Here is a 17,218-nt window from a genome sequence, read left to right as displayed (position 1 = left end):
TTGTAGCGTCACGTTCTAACTATACTGCCTTTATAAGAGGGAAACATGTGACAGAATATACAATATCGTATTATTGTTAGTGAGATTTAGTCAAAGTTTTACCAAAACCAGTCTATTCATGTCTGGAAATTTCAAACGTTTGTCCTACAAATATGGAGCATTCAAAAGAATTAAGACCTGGAAACCTTTTATTGACATGACTGGAAAACTTTTTTATCGGTCGCATCAGATAAATATCTTGGCGCCCGCCCATTCAAATTTCTGTTTGCCCATTGAATTGAAACAATTCAAAGTTGCTTGTTTTCACAACAATGCAAGCGAGCAGGAAAAATACAGAGATGTTTTCACAAATTTTGCTTCTTTACTTCACTCTTGGTTAGGTCATGCGTTATGTATATATATGTGTGTTTATATCTGGATATAACAAACGGTTCTGCGAACTCAAAATATTTTAACAACCGGTTCTCGCGAACCGGCTGAATAGCACCACTGTATGTAATACATGAACTAAATAAATGACTAGAGCCGTTTTAAGTGAGATAAAATATTATATTGTTTTCATAAGGTATTCTAATAATATAAATGGTTCACATTTATTCTTTCGCTGATTTCTTTTTTTAAAAAGAAAGGAATAAAACAATCTTATTCTTCTGTTCAAGTAAACTTTTCTGAAAAGGATGTTAAAATTATTTTCAATAACAGTGTATATTTTCTTACTAGTGGCAAGATATACAAGCTAAAATGACTGGAGTTTATAGTACAGGAAAGGTTTGCCCATACACGAAACAAGACTGCAACTTAACAGTTGAAGGTTGGGCTCTAGATCCAGGTAAGGTTTCATTACTGCTTTGTCAGACTAATACATTGATGTTAAATACTAAAAGAACTTGCAAATTTCTTATAGATATTGTCTTAAAATTATTTGTACGAAACATAATATGCTCATTATATAACTTTCGAATCTGTCCTTCATTTTCTATATGACACATACATAAATGTATTTTCATAAATCTGAAATGTTGATTCAACAAAATCATATACAAAATAAATACTGACCAATGCTTCAACACACACTGTATTTTACAGTATAATGTGTTACAGTTTCGGATATGTATCATATCCTTCATCAGACACTATATAGACACTATCTGAAACTTGATGTAGACACTTGACTGACACTATAGATACAGACACTGATAGAGATGTAGACACTCTAATTCATGGACAGTGTTAATATACAAAATGCTCTAAAAGCGTGATAATAATAACTTGTGATTTTATTGACTCTTGTTATAAATACTAAATTAGAAAATATATCTATCTATATAAGTACAAATGAAAGTGACTATGTTTGTGGCTTAATAACTCTTGAATTACCCGACCAATCTCTATCAAATTTTTAGCATAGATGAGGTTCGGACCTAGGATTGTTTTTTTTATTTAATTTTGACGTTTCAACTTAGAGGAGGGGGAGGGAAGAGATATATAAAAATGATCGAAAATGACCGATATTACTGTAGAATTCATAGTTTTTGAGGTCGCTGAGATGAACAGTGACACTTCCAATACCGTTTAAATCCAAATTCAGCCCTGCAACTTGGGGGAAAGGGAGGGGATATATATAAAAATAATAGAAAATGACCAATATTAGTGCCGAATCCATAGTTTTCAGGGTCACTGGGATGAACAGTGACACTTTCGTGTCGTTTAAATCCAAATTCAGCCCATAATAATAATATTCATTTTTTATTTATATACATTACTTATTATTTTCTGATTTTTCATTACATTTTTTTTGTTTCTATCGATTTTTTTACCCAATGAAGCGGATAATTGATGCTAGTACTCTTTAAAGATGAAAGTATGATTATAAACAATGTGTTTATTTTCAACATTTACCTAAAATTTATGACAAAATTTCCGTTTGTGTGAGTCATTTACTTCCTGAAGAATATAGTTGGGTACATAGAGTAAAGGTAAAAATATTCAAATTTCTGTGTAACTTATTTTATTTTCATTCAGACATTAGAAAATAAAATGGATTAATCATATAATTCTGCCAGTGGGTTACATAAAAATCACATAAACCAAGGTGAATGATAATAAATAAATACATAAAATGTAAATAAAGTAATATTTTATTCTACTTTAATATTATTTTTTGAAGTATAGTAAAATCTAATATTTTAAAATTATATAATACTTGGAACATAAAACTGTAGTAACGTAAAACATTTAGTTACTATTCTTTAAATTCCTTACATTTCTCCTGAAATTTTAGGGTTATTTCATGAAAAGGAAACCTTATAGGTTTAGATAATAGATATTTCAAGTGAAACATAGAGCACTGAAATATCCGTTATTGGATCTGTTTAAATTTATAACTTTATGTATTAATCACACTTGTGGTATTCCGATATAGAGAAAATGATTATCATAAGTTGTAGTTCTGCTAAATTTTGTATCATTAGAAGGTATTATGAGTAAGGCGTTTACCATTGATATGACTTTACGAAAACAAATGAATCCCACTGCATAGTTTAAGTTCCCAAAAATAAATGATTGAGTTGACCAGCTAGGCGATTTCTATGAATAAATATTTCTTATGTATATAAAATAGAAATAAAATGTAAATGCTTCTTTTTTGTTATTATTATTATTATTATGAACGTTTACGTTTCTGATCTTTATCAACCTACATAATTCATGGTATGCTCTTCTTCTTTCTGTAAAGTTAACTAGAAAAAACTGAAAATATTTCTCTTTTTTATATTGTTTGTTATGTTTGTAAATCAAATATGGTACAATGATAATAATTTTGTCATTTTGCTGAATTAACTTCTTGTGTGCTAGACTTCATGCTAGTTTCTGTGAAATTGTTTTGGAGATAACATAGAATCCTACTAATGTATGCATAACTACATGATATTATATTTTCACATAATGTTATACGAGGTGAATGTAGAAGTTTATAGAATATTATAATGAAGTCAATGTGATAATGAAAGTATGATAATAAAACATTCGTTGTTTGACTTTTAAAGCAATTTTAATCATATCTAAATAAAATCAAGATGGTTCTTTACATTTATTATTTTCTCATTATTTCCAAACAATGATAATCAGATTTGGAGGACCGATTGGCGATCTCAAGAGATCCGAATGAATTACAATACATCTGGCAGAAGTGGAGAGATGTATCTGGAAAACAGATTAGAAATGACTACAAGACATACGTGCAACTGGCCAACGAACTTGCAAACGTCAATGGTAATGAAAACTTCCAATAATATTACTCCTTGTGTAATTTTGACACCATTAAAAAGTATTTAAAGTTTTTTTACTCAATCATATTTGCACTTGGAAAAGAAACGATTTTCTATTTGTTCCTTATTGTAACTTTCGGAAAACTATGGATAATAATGAGATATTGCATGCAAATTACTACTACTAATATGACATATGTACAGTGCCAAGTTATTTTATTTTTTCCTTTTTTATTTATCTATTTACATGTTATTTTAAAGTTGTTTTTTTTCAAAGTTTAATATGATTAAATGCTACTTTTCATATGAGTATGAGAACAATTTATACAAAATTACAGTGATGCTTCATATTAATTAGTTATCATTCAATTTTCTTTTAAATCTTCATAGTGGAAGAAGAAAAGTTACTTATTATATAACAAGTTTAACAATATTGTATCTTTGTTTCTATTCTTAGCGTTTTAAATTTTAAAATTCAAGCCGATCTGAGCGGGAGTAGTAATTTTTTCCCTTCAGAAAAAAATTACAATGTTAGTATCTCATCAAACCAATACAACCTAGTAAGTTTTGTTAAAATTTTCAAAGCATCTCACTAGTTGTATAATTCATAATTTGGATTGTATGTAAAATGAAATCTTTGAGTTTTAAGTCCCATGTTATGCAGAATAGGTTAAAGGGGACGGTGATGATGAGAAATGAATGAAATGGTGGAATGAAGAAAGTGGGAGGAAACGGGAGAACCCTGACGAAATCCCTCACATAGTGTTTGTCCGCCACAAAGTTCACTTGGCGTGATCTGGGATCGAAACAGGGACCCTATACATCAGAGGTGAGCTCTACCACTGAACACCGCGGCCCCTTTTTAGTCCTTTGATTTAAACGATAGCATCGAAAAATAGTCAGTATATAGTGGTGATTAAACAAGTGGAATTAACAATTTTCAATTCTAGTTAAATTATATTATTCTATTTTACTTATTAGTTGATAATAATTAATACTTTTTTTGTATTTTTCTTCTAGGATTTAGGGACCTAGGTGAAATGTGGAGACATGATTATGAATCACCAACATTTCAAGAGGACATTACTCAATTGTGGGGCCAAATTCGAGACTTCTATTTTGTGATTCATGGTTATGTGAGACAAAAATTGATAGCGTATTATGGTCCAGAAGTCGTTGGAGAAGATGGATACATCCCGGCGCACTTACTTGGTAAGTTTCTACTTTTTGTAAAATAGTAAAAACTTTATATAAGGAAAATTAAAGATTGCAACCAGAGCCGAGAGTTAAATGGGATTTACCAGGTTATGGTCTATGTTGATGATGTAAATTTAATAGGGAATGATAGGAGAACAATAGAAAGAAATGCAGAGGTCTTATTAAACGCTTGCAGGGACATGGGTTTAGAAGTAAATGCAGAGAAAACTAAATACATGGAAGTGCATCGTGATCGTAATACGGCAAATTAGGGATGCGTTAAAATATCGAATACAGTGAAACATGTCTATGTTGGCCACCATCTGTTCCATCGAAAAGTGGTCAACTTAGACAGGTGGCCAACTTACAGAAAATAAGTGTGATTTGTGTATTTATAGAATAGGATATCTAGTATTACTTGATTGTAAAATTTTAATAAGCAGTGGCACGACAGCTACATATAAATAATGTATATAGAGTAATCATAAAAAATATACAGTACTAGAAAATATTATTATAGTATGTTTAATATATGTGCATACTTTTCTCTTGCTGAAAACTAGTCTGGTACATTGGATTATTCGGATTGAAAACACAATAACACAAACAACCATGAAATAGAAGCGTATGTACGCAGTTTATTGAAATTGATATTATAGCACACTGAGTTATTCAGCTTGTAAACAAGAAAAGCTAAGTTATAAATTGAGAAATTCATATGCAATTTATATTACTTCTTTTCAATTGTTACTGAATGGTGGTTAATTCTAGACGTATTTGTTTTATTCTTTTTGGCAGATATGCACATTCTAATATTGTAGTTAACTACCTCTTGTTAATGAGCTAGAAGTGTTTCCCTCGGAGCAAAAGATGCTTTGAGAAAATCTTGAGGGAATTCATATCTCAAAAACTCCTCTATCTTTTGACAAGCCGACAGGTGCCAATAGTTGACAATTGAGATGGTTAGTTTTAACCTTGAGAATTTTCCGAAATTACTAAAGCTCCCCACTGATGAGAGGAGCTGATATAGCTAATGGTTTCACCAAAACAGACAGGGTAAACAAATACGTACAACCATTTCCTGAATTCCTGTACGTGCGTTTTCTTATTCACACCTTCCTTCACCACCCCTTCATGAGGGTAGTGTTCTGGCCATTGGCCTCCAAGAAGAAATCGTGCGAATCTATGCTTCTTTGTGTCCAGTCACAAATACAGAACATCTGCCTCTCTTATGGGAATACGAAAGAGTTAAGAAAAATAACAAAACTGTGTTTTGCGTGGCCAAGATACGCAGGTAAATTTATCATTGTCATCATAGGATAATCATTGCTTCAGTGCGGCCAACTTCCAAGATAGAGAGGTGGCCAACTTATAGAGTAGTAAGTAACGAATGCCTTATGGGAAAATGCAGGTTCAAGACGAACTAGGCCAAGATAAGCAGGTGGCCAACTTAGAGAGGTGGCCAAGTTGACATGTTTCACTGTAATACTTTTGATAAAGTGGATACTTTCAAATATCTGGGATTAATATTAACAGACGAAAACCATATTCACGAAGAAATTAAATGTCGGCTAAAAGCAGGAAATTCGTGTTATTATTCAGTTCAAAATCTCTTATTGTCGCGAATTCTGTCGAGGAATTTGAAGCTTAAAATATATAAAACGATAATCATGCCTATTGTATAACGATAATAAAACGATAACATGGTCGTTCACTCGGAAGGAAGAACATAGATTGAAAGTATTGGAGAACAAGATCCTGAGACGAATATTCGGACCCAAGAGGAACGGGAATGGCGAATGGCGGAAACTTCATAACGAACTACATAATTTATACGGTTTACCCAACAATGTTAGGGTCATCAAGTCTAGGAGGCTCAAGTAGGCAGGTCATGTAGCCAGGATGGAAGAAAGTAAGAACGCTTTCAAAATCTTAACTGGAAGACCAACCGGAAAACGACCATTAGGAAGACCTAGGCGCAGATGGGAGGGCAACATTAAGATGGATCTCGCAGAAATAGGAATACAAAGTAGAAACTGGATCCAATTGGCTAAGATTAGAAGTCAGTGGAGAGCTTTTGTGAACGTAGCATTGAACCTCCGGGTTCCATAGGCCATAGAAGTAGTTAGTTAGTTAGTAAAAACTTTACCTTATACTAAATAATACATAATTTGTACTTCACTTAAAATTTTGAATAGAATAAAGAGTGGGCGTAACAATATTTAACAATTGGGAGGTTCCGGTTTGGTTTGAGTCTCACAACTGGTCATTAAAGCTGTTTTGCTGGTGATTTTTACGCAGTCCCATAGCGAACGCTGGAATGGTACTTATTCTTGGCCCATTATTTTTCAAATTTCCTTCCTAACTTTTACTGTTCGTTGTTTTCAGTGTATATGATTTCATTACTGTCTCTGAAATTTGGTTACAAAATGAACACAAATAAATAAATCTTCCGTTGCAAAGATGTTAATATTAGGCTATCTAAAAATGTTGATCGTTTAAAGGTCAAAATTGAGAATACCTTTATTGTGATTTGAAAATAACATTATTAAACCACATATACACCAATTTGTTCGATTACTTTCTGCTATTTTTCTGGCAACACCATAATCCCGTCATTACAACACTTTTGTAGTTTCTGGTCCAAAAATTGTGACACATAGTTTTCACAAGTCTGTTTTGAAACTAACTTAATACCACTCGGGAAGTTCTGCAGAAACCGAAACAGATAATAGTCTGACAGTGCCAGGTCTGTACAATGTGGTGGATGCATTAAACCTTTCAGCCAAGTTCTTTTAAATTCTGATGAGTTCTTAAATATGTGTGTCATCTAGCGTTGTCAGCGTGGTATGCAATACCCTTTCTTCTGACCAATTCCGGCCGTTTCTTTTGAATTGCTAGGTGAACTTGAGCTAATTGTTGACAGTACAGTTTCGAGTCTATCATTCCGGCCGGTGGCAGTAGCTCGTGACCCCACCTAATGCACAGCATACCTTCCTGGGTGTCACTTGTCTAGTAACCAAAGCCCAATCTGGTGTCAGTGTGGGCTTTTCCACAGTCTATGGAGTTTGTCTTAGCTTTGACTGCGATTTGTTTCTCATATTTTTGTCGTAGGTTATTCATTTCATCAAACTTCTTGAGATCATCTGCTTCAGAAATGGCTCGAATTCGTTACGTTTCAGTAGAGATTCGCAGATAGAAATTCGATTGAGTAAATTATTTTTTTAGTCTGATCATACAGCACCTAAACGTCGAGCTTATTTTTGTAGCTAGCTTTCTCAAAATGGTTTAACTCTGTTTGGTGATTGGTGTGTAGGTCATTGGAGATATAATGGCTGCTTACATGCCGGTCTTGCTCTATTTTTGACAGAATATTAACAACTTTTTCTGTGGTTGGTCCCTCATTGCAAGGAGCATCTTAGGTACTGAAATTTCCAGAGCGAAAGCAACTGAACTATCTTTTGGCTGTTACTTTTAATAATGTAACATAAATACACAAATTTCTTCACGAGTCTGCGCAGTATTTGCACTTTTATCGAAATAAAATTGTAAAATATAGCGCAGTCTTGCGGGACGTTCACTCACCTTCACGGTGTAATATCTTACGCATGATTATTTTGCACATATATTAGCTTCAAATATCAGCTATGAAATGACATTAGGCTTGACCTGCTGTAAATCATATTCTCTGAAATTTAGGATATTAACATCATCTCGTGCACAAAAGGCTCAATACTTTTAAGACTACGTAGATTTACTAGAATACTACTTAGATTTACTAAACAGTTTTGTACAGTTAACTTTATTTGACATTAAATTTAGTTAAGATGATATGTTCATCGTGAAGATATATAGTGAACGTTAAACTGTTTCAAGTCTGCATGAAGCTATTCTGAAACATTTTCGTGAACATAGTAAACCTACATTTTTTTCTAGCTGCCTATGTACGACTATAAAAATCAAAATTACTTAAAAGTAGTTAGAGTTTAGCACTTAATATGTTACATAAAATATTTTAACTGAATTTCATGCTTATTTTAGGAAACATGTGGGCTCAATCATGGTCGAACATTATTGATATAGTTAATCCATATCCAAATGCGTCTGCTGTTGATGTTACTGGAGAAATGGTTAATCAGGTACAGAAGAAAACATACATAATAAACCATATAATGATCTATATTTCCGGAACTTCGGGTAACGTTGATTTGATTAATCGAGAATCATATCCACAAGTGGATATATAATGCTTTTCGTCAATTTAAATTTTAATATTAAGTATTTTACTTTTAATTAACAATTAAAATGTCATAGTAGAAACAACCTTGAAACTTTGATCGAAGGAATTTTCACTGATACTTTTCTGAAAGTTGTGAAGAAATTGAATTTTCTTTTTTGTGTCAGTTTAAACCATTTATCACTGTATTGCGAGCGGTGATAATAATTAAAAATGTAAGTAAAAGGTTAATACTCACCGTAAGAAACAAACCACTTTTCTAGAAAGTACTTTCGAAGAACATGGTCTTCATCTTCGGCCTAGACAAACTTCGAAACGGATTAAAACATAGGAAAGAAAATATTAATGGGTAAAAATATTAAAAGCAATTAAAAAAAAGCGGTGTCTTTCGGGTTAAATGTCAGTGTGACCAAATATATATATAGGTCAAACAAAAAGGAATATTTGTACCAGAATAGCTGAACACATTCACACATCCAAATCTTGTAGCTTACAACAGTTATCCGGATTGACAACACATCTTAAAGACAATAACCATAACATTGCTAATTCATGTTTGATAGAAAAAACAAAAACAACAACTGAACGAATAATTAAAGAGCCTTATTACATTCATAAGGAGAAACCGACACTCCATTTAGAAAAAAAGTGACATATATGCGATTTGGAGTTTTTTATTTTTATTTTTATTTTTTTACATTTTCGCCGTCTGGAAGGTAATAAAAAAAATTAAGAAAGTGAACAATAGTGAACAGTGACAATTGAATTACCATTAACATCTGTCTATTTCCAGTAACAAGAATATTTTTACTTCTCGTACTATTATATTTTTAAAATTCTTTTTAACTGTTTTTATCCATTCATATTTCCTTTTCTATGTTTTAATCCTTTTCGAAATATGCTTAGACTGAAGATGAAGGTCACGTCCTTCGAAAGTACTTCCTACAGGAATGCTTTGTTTCTTGCGATGAGTATTAGCCTTTTAGTTATATTTCTAGTTTAAGCTATTGTTTCAATGTAGTATATTTCACTTCACTGTTATAGTGATTTTGAGATAATTTATTCAGTATAAGAACACTGCAAAGATAATTGCTTCTTAACTTCCACAAAGAATTTCACAGCTTCGAAATATTTTCCTATCCATTAATTGATTGAAATATTCTAGGAGTTGCAAGAAATAAGGAAAAACAAAAGTTTAATATCCCGCTGTTATGTCCTTTAGACTAAAAGAGACAGATGATTAATGAAAATGAATGATTATGAATTTAATTTTTTATACCTTCTTACGAGGAATCAAACCCAGAACCACGCGCACCAACGGCACATGCACTAGACACTAGACCACCGGGGAAGGCTGCAGGAATGAGATGCCATATTTAAATTTCTGATGTAATCAGGCCCGTGTTTATATATTGTGAGCCCCTGTGGTCTAAATAATTTGCCACCCCTGCACAAAATTTTCCGCCCCCCTTCCCCTTCAGAAAACGACCAATATTAGAGTTGAATTCAAGTTTTTAGGGTCGCTGAAATGAATAGTGACAGTTTTAATTCAATTGAACTTTAAGGTCTTACTCCATTCCCCAGGAAGGGGACGAGATTTTAAAAGAAATCGAAAGCAACAGATATTAGTATTGAATTCATAGTTTTCGAGGTCACTGAGTTTAACGGTATCAGTTTTCGTGATGTTCAAGTTCATCCTCATCCCTTGGAGTGGGGGTGGGAGAGGATGACTTTTAAAAATAATCAGATAAGCTAGCTTTAGTAACTACCGTAAGTAAAGCGACTTAAAAGCAATGGGGCACAATATGCAGTTGTTCTGATGCGTGATTAGTATCATACTAAAGAGTTCGACTAACATATGTTTCCTGCAGTAGTCAGACCTTTAGTATGGCGCTAATCATACGTCAAAACGACTCTGCATAAGGCGGAAAATTATTTTCTCGTGCTCGCGCGGGACTTTGCGGGTTACTAGTTTTAAATATTATTTTATTGTGAATCTTTTAATAAATCCAAACTTTTGCGCCCCCTAAATTCTGCCGCCCTGTGCTCAAGCACAGAATAGTACTTACTTAAATACGGGCCTGGATGTAATGAAAACTACAGAGGAAGAAAATCATCTTAATTTTACAAATTAGTGTTTGCTAATATATTTTTTACTACTAACATTTTCTTTATTCATTATTACACTTATTGAATATTATATTCCATGGTTTGTTCGACAGAATTACACTGCTCTACGAATGTTCGAGGAGGCAGACAGGTTTTATCAATCTTTGGGTTTACCATCAGCTAGCATGTGTTATGGACCTAATGCGATGATTACTAAGCCCGAGGGTCGAGAAGTTGTATGTCATGCCTCAGCCTGGGACTTTTGTGACGGACAGGACTTCAGGTTAGTAAAATTGAATGCATAAGTCAACTTGCCCTCACTATAAAATCATGTAAAAATTGTTTTTAAGTTTCGTCTGAACTAAGGTTATTATTCCTTATTATTATTATTATTCCTTAAGATTATTATTAGGAGTGAGCTTTCCTTTTGAATGTTTCTTTGGCTGTGGCAATTTTTGACCTGATCTCTTTGGTGCAGTAAGTGTCTCTCGTCAAAATACTTCCCTATACTTGAAATTATCGATCTCTTCAAGCCCTCTGTGTTCTACTCTGACTCGTAAGAACGGGTTTTCAGTCTTATGTTGAACACTTTCAAGAAACTTGTTTTCTATTAAAAACCGTTCGGTTTGCTATAAAACCTTTCTGCTTCTTTGTTAACTTCTTTGGAATTTAGTACTACAAGAAAAGAACAGATACCGGCTCTGGTGAAAATCACACTGGTTTCAATAAAATCCAAAAATTCTTTTGAAGAAAACTAAAACAATTTTTTATGAAAAACCGAACCGGTTTCAAAAAAACTAAAATGTTATTTGCTAGAATTTTTTAAAATAAAAAACCGGGTGGTACTGATCGGTAATTCAAAGGTTATGAGCATTTATCTGAACACGGTAAAATTTATGCATGAAGATCGTCAAACACTACTCCAAGAAACAAAGATCTGCTGGAATCCATTGGAACTTATTATGTAGATTCTCCGTCTTGAAGTCCAGAAAAGTTTATGATAATTGGTGGTAACTGGTTGGTCAGAAATGATGGACTTTTCAACACAACAACAGCTACGAACGTGTTAAATCAGTGTTTCTCAAGAATTCTATGGAACTTGTGGTGTAGGCTTGAAGTGATATTGAGCGATTACTCGTAAATTATGAGAACATTTCTAAAACTCATGATTGGATGCCGTAAGAAAAGAAATTAAAAAAGGAACAGAAATTCAAGAAAACTTTCAACTTAAAACTCTATTGGCCTTAAAAGTCCAGAAAGGTATATAGTAGATGATGATAATTGATTTTCAAAAGTTATGCGCACTTCTTTTAAAAATTGTGAAAATTGTAAAACGCTGTTTTCTTCTAAAGTGATTATTTATTAAATAAATTTGTACTAAACTTTTGTTTATTCTTAATTTATTCAATATTTCGGATACTTTATTGAATAACCATTATCATGGATCGTAGAGACTTGCAATAAATTCAGCAACAGGCTCCTCACATGCTTAAAGCTTCAACTTCAGTGGAAATCTTCAATTAGAAAAAAAAATGAAAAAATTAACTTGTGTTAACCTACTAACATGTATTTATTTGGGAGGGGGTTACTTTGTGTATGCATTACTCCTCTTTAGGAATTAAGTTTAGTGTAACTGAACTTAACACCAATAGAATTTTACCTAGTACAATTCGTTATTTCTTGTAGGTAACTGCGTGTATTTTAATCCACTTCTCAACATATCTTAAATTTCATATATATACATTATAGAATTCAAATGAAGTACCAATGTGTGTGAAGGGAACCAATATAGATACTGACCTTATTTAGAAATCGTGAATGCGAATCGAATCATTTTCAGCGAAAAATGATAATTAAAATTGACCTATAATTTTATTATTCACAGTTCAAAACACTGAACGAAATTATATATATATATATATATATATATATATATATATATATATATATATATATATATATAAGCAACACAGAAACCTTGTAATAAAAGTGTGCTAGTTCTGGTATTTATTCGTGCATTTAATGTGTACTAAACAGTCAAGTTTTATGAAGTATCACATTAATTTGTGGTGGTGGAGCGGAATGAAAGGGAAGGGGAAGGAGACTATTTTTATGTACTCAGTAGAAAAGCTATTAATTTATTGGAATTCAATATCCCTTTGCATTAGTAAGGATATATATGAGATAAGTCCTACTGATTAAAGCGAGATCCAAACTAGTTTGAATTTTTATTCATGGCATATACCCCAACCCGGCACCATTCACACACAGAAATCACGCTCGTTAACCACTTATCCATGAAGGAGCACCTACAGATAATTTAATTTAGCATAAACTACCAGAACTCCATATAGTGATTTTATTATATTTATTAGGTACTTCACAGTGTAGCTAATTTTTTAATGTGTACTGAAAGTCCACTGTTCGCTTATACTAAAGCTTTTATACTTGTACATTGCATTTGTTTTGATGTATGCTCATTATCTTGGGATATCTATTTGGGTTTTTGTATTTTTTAATTTTTTTTAGTATCAATATTTTTATCTATGGCTAGACTTCATTATATAGTGAAACTATACCCTTTCGTGGTCAAATGGCTAATACGAGTGTTCGTGAGTCTAATTCTTGGTGAACGTGCTTGTCTCGAATAAAAACCTTAGTAATGGATCTCATTTTAAGAAGTAGATCCCGCTTCATACCCTCAATACTGAAAAGAACTTTATAAACTCCATTCAATATAACTGTCAGAGCAAACGTTGTGCAGTATAGTTATGAAAACAACATTTAATATTCAGTCATATGAAGAAACCATAAAAAACATGACAGCCTTAAGAATAATTAATTCTTTAAGGTCTAGAATATCACTAAAGCTATTTTGTAGGTTTGGTAGAAGGATTGGAACATAGTTTGAAGGATTTTGAGTTCATTTGATTTAACTTTAGAGTAATATTTCTTAACTATTTTACATTAATGTTTTAATATTTTTCATTTATTTTGTCATGCTATTTCTATCTCTGATAAAAGAAAGGATTAGGAATAATGTTTTGCTATTTTAAAAAAATATTCATGTTATGACTTTGATAAATTAGCTCACTTTCTTTAAGTTCTAATTTCTTAAAACTCTTTGCATTTCCAGACTTTCGGCTTTCCCCTTGAGTCTTGTTCACGAAGGATGAAAATAGGAGTAAAAGAAATAAAAGATCTACGCCATCATTTGACGAGTAACAAGCAGAAGTATCTTCAGTAGTCTTGCCTGATGAGTATTTGTGATCTTAGTTTTTTCACTCGGACGTCTATCTTCCGTTAACAAGGCTCCAGGGGAGAATCGATAGCTTGAAAGCACATAGAAGTTTCCGGAATCAGAATTGCAAGTAAGTGGGTTCATCATTTAAATTTCTGAATCCGTGTAAGCACATTGTCTGAGTTTGATAAATTAGTTCAATATTACTATATATTCAACCTTAATATATATTCCATATCACTATATATTACTGTATATTGTTGAATAGTTTTCAACAATATACGATGTACGTATCATGTAATTTTTTTTTCTATTTAAAAGGTTTATTTTATTAATATAGTTTTTTATCTATAAATTGGAACATATTTGACACTTTTTTACAGACTGATAAACAGCAAATTCTGAACAGTTAGTTATAAAAGAAAAACTTCTTCTAATAATTTTCCAGGAGGTAATGTACCTAAAATGGAAGCCACATTTCCTCGCTGAACTGCTATGCTGATACGTTGTATCAGAAAAGTAGTAGCCCGCTTGTCACCAGTAAGGTGTGCTACACGTTGGCCTACTTCTTTGATGAAATTGAGCCCTTCGAGGCCCCAAATGCCGCTCGATTCAATGGCTACGGGCACGAACATGTATCTATTGAGCAGATCTTTATATTTTCTTCTTTTCTCGCATTCTCTGCGGGCTGCAATAGCTCCTTCTCGAGATGAAGAAAGAGTGAGATTAGATGACGCGAAAGTGTCAGAGCAGGTGAAATCCTAGAGAAGAATCCTTCCCCTCTCCCATGGTACCAACGTTATGCCATCTGGTCTTTTGCCATCATGTAATTATCTCAATAGTAAAGGAACTAAAAACCATTCTTATTTCATCTTATATTCTTTTTTATCGTGGAGTAGCAAAAGTGGAAGATGTGAGGAGAATTCTTAAAATTGTGATAGCCTATTTTGAAATTTTCATATATTATTTTAACCAGTTACCTTAACGTAAGCAGTTAAGAGTATTTACAATACTGTGAACTTTAACAGAAAAACAAATGAAAATTCAACAGTGAAAGTTACTATTTTTGATTATTTGATTGGAGTTCACCTCCGTTTCAAACACTACGTGAGAGGTAACTTATATCTTAACGTGACGTCTGAACCACACGTATCTCACTGGGAGATCAAATTTGAAGTAAAAGTTAAGTTATAGTACATCTATTAACTCCGAAGCAGAGTAAATATTAAGTAATGAAATATAATGATGAAATATATATGGAAAGCCTTCCGTTAAGATATTTCTTACTTGTATCATTTTGCAAATGAATTAACACGAGGATGAAAGCACTCTTAGCTTGTGTTATCATTGTATTTTTTATGAAATACTACATATCATTTGTTACTAGCTTTGGTTTCGATTTACACATTTCGTTTCAAGATTTGCATTAAAAAGTTTAGATTCCTTAATAATGTGATATTAGCAAAGACATTTAGATTGTTTTTAATTTTCCCTATATTTTTAATTTATCTTTCTTTTCATTTCCTTTTCGTTATAAAGGTGAAAAACCTCTTTTACATTTTGAAAAACATGAGTTTTTCAGATGTTTCAAACTGTGGCTGAAAATTAATCGTTTTTGAGCTGAGATACAATGTCTATTCTTCAGTTTAAAACTCTCATAATTCTAGTTCACTGTTATGAGTGAATAATATTTTATTTCGATAATGTCTATATTTTTTAATGTTGTGATTTGTTTAAGAAATTCTCGAAGACGCTATTTTTTTTTAATTGGAGTACCTGAAATTAACAGTTTTTAAAGCTGCTAGAACTATATTTTCATTCCCATTGTGGTATAGCTTAAAGAACGCGAAGACCCTTCCCGGGGCTGATATTTTCTCTGATCATAATCTTGTGCTGGCCGAAGTAGATATTCAACTGAAAAATGTAGGCAGAAGAAAAGTAGGTAACAAAGTGTTGAATACTGAAAAGTTGAAAAACGAGGAAATAAGAAATCTTTTCGCTGAAAAATTCGAAGAAAAATGTTCAAACGAGGAAAGGATAGGCGCAGGTAGTAACGCACGGTGGGAACATATTAAACGTTGCTTACAGCAGGCTGCAGAAGAAGCAGTAGGTTACCGCGAACACAAAACTGCTAAGAAACCATGGGTTACAGAGCAGATGTTGCAGAAAATGAGGGAGAGGAAGATGTGGAAACAGGTTGATACAGAAGAGAGCACAAAGATGTACAGAAAGTTAAATAATGAATTACGAAGAGAAACAGACAAAGCAAGGGAAGAGTTTTACAAAAGAAAATGCGAGGACATAGAAGAATTAGAAAGAGTTGGGAAATATGAGGAAATGTACAAGGAGGTAAAATCTATGGAATTTCGGAGGAAACAAGGGAGTATCATGATGGCAGTAGAAAATAAGAATGGGAAGGTAGTCAGCGAGAGAAATGAGGTCATAGGAAGGTGGAAAGAATACGTTGAAGACTTATATGAGAGTAGGGATAGACCGTGTAGCCTAAATGTTGAAGTAGAAAATCAAGTAGGCGAGGATGATAAAGGATTTAGTATTCTTAGGGATGAGTTTGAAAAGGCTATATCCGAGATTAGGAATGGAAAGGCAACAGGAATAGATAACATACCAATTGAATTCATTAAAAATATAGGAGACAAGGGAAAGAAAGAATTGTGGCGACTATGCAATGAAATATATGAAACAGGAGAATGGCCAAGAGACTTTCTGAAAACGATCATGATACCGATGGCTAAGAAATCGTACCCAAAGAGATGTGAGGATTATAGAACTATTAGTCTAATATCTCATGCAGCTAAAATTCTGCTCCGAATACTGAACAGAAGGTTATATGGAAGAACAAATAAAGATGTTGAGGAGGAGCAGTTCGGGTTCAGAAGAGGCAAGGGCACAAGAGATGCTATTGGATTATTAAGGGTGATAGGTGAAAGATTTATAGAAAAAGGGAAAGAGGTGTATGTTGTATTCATTGATCTAGAAAAGGCTTTTGACCGCGTGAATTGGGAATTGTTGTTGGGAGTTCTAACAAAGATAGGATTGGAATGGAAAGATAGAAGACTCATAAGAAACTTATACATGAACCAGCAAGTAAGTGTTAGGATAGGGGAAGAACTGACGGAAGAGAGTGCAATTGGAAGGGGAGTTCGACAA

At 32.8% G+C, this 17,218-nt stretch overlaps 1 protein-coding gene across 1 annotated transcript in view; it reads left to right on the top strand.

Moving 5' to 3' along the window:
* The window catches only part of LOC145678567 (angiotensin-converting enzyme-like), a 184,091-nt gene that overhangs the window by 137,362 nt on the left and 29,511 nt on the right, over positions 1–17,218 (top strand). The window contains exons 17-21 of the mRNA XM_081748869.1: positions 721–829; positions 3,127–3,270; positions 4,287–4,478; positions 8,505–8,602; positions 10,923–11,092. Of these exons, the coding sequence (XP_081604995.1) occupies positions 721–829; positions 3,127–3,270; positions 4,287–4,478; positions 8,505–8,602; positions 10,923–11,092 (713 nt within the window). The remainder of the gene's footprint in view (positions 1–720; positions 830–3,126; positions 3,271–4,286; positions 4,479–8,504; positions 8,603–10,922; positions 11,093–17,218) is intronic.

Source organism: Thermobia domestica, chromosome 2, assembly GCF_964235325.1.
Source record: "Thermobia domestica chromosome 2, izTheDome1.hap1.1, whole genome shotgun sequence".
NCBI lineage: Eukaryota > Metazoa > Arthropoda > Insecta > Zygentoma > Lepismatidae > Thermobia > Thermobia domestica.
Note: the sequence above shows the minus strand (reverse complement) of the source record. Positions and strands in the feature narration are given on the sequence as shown.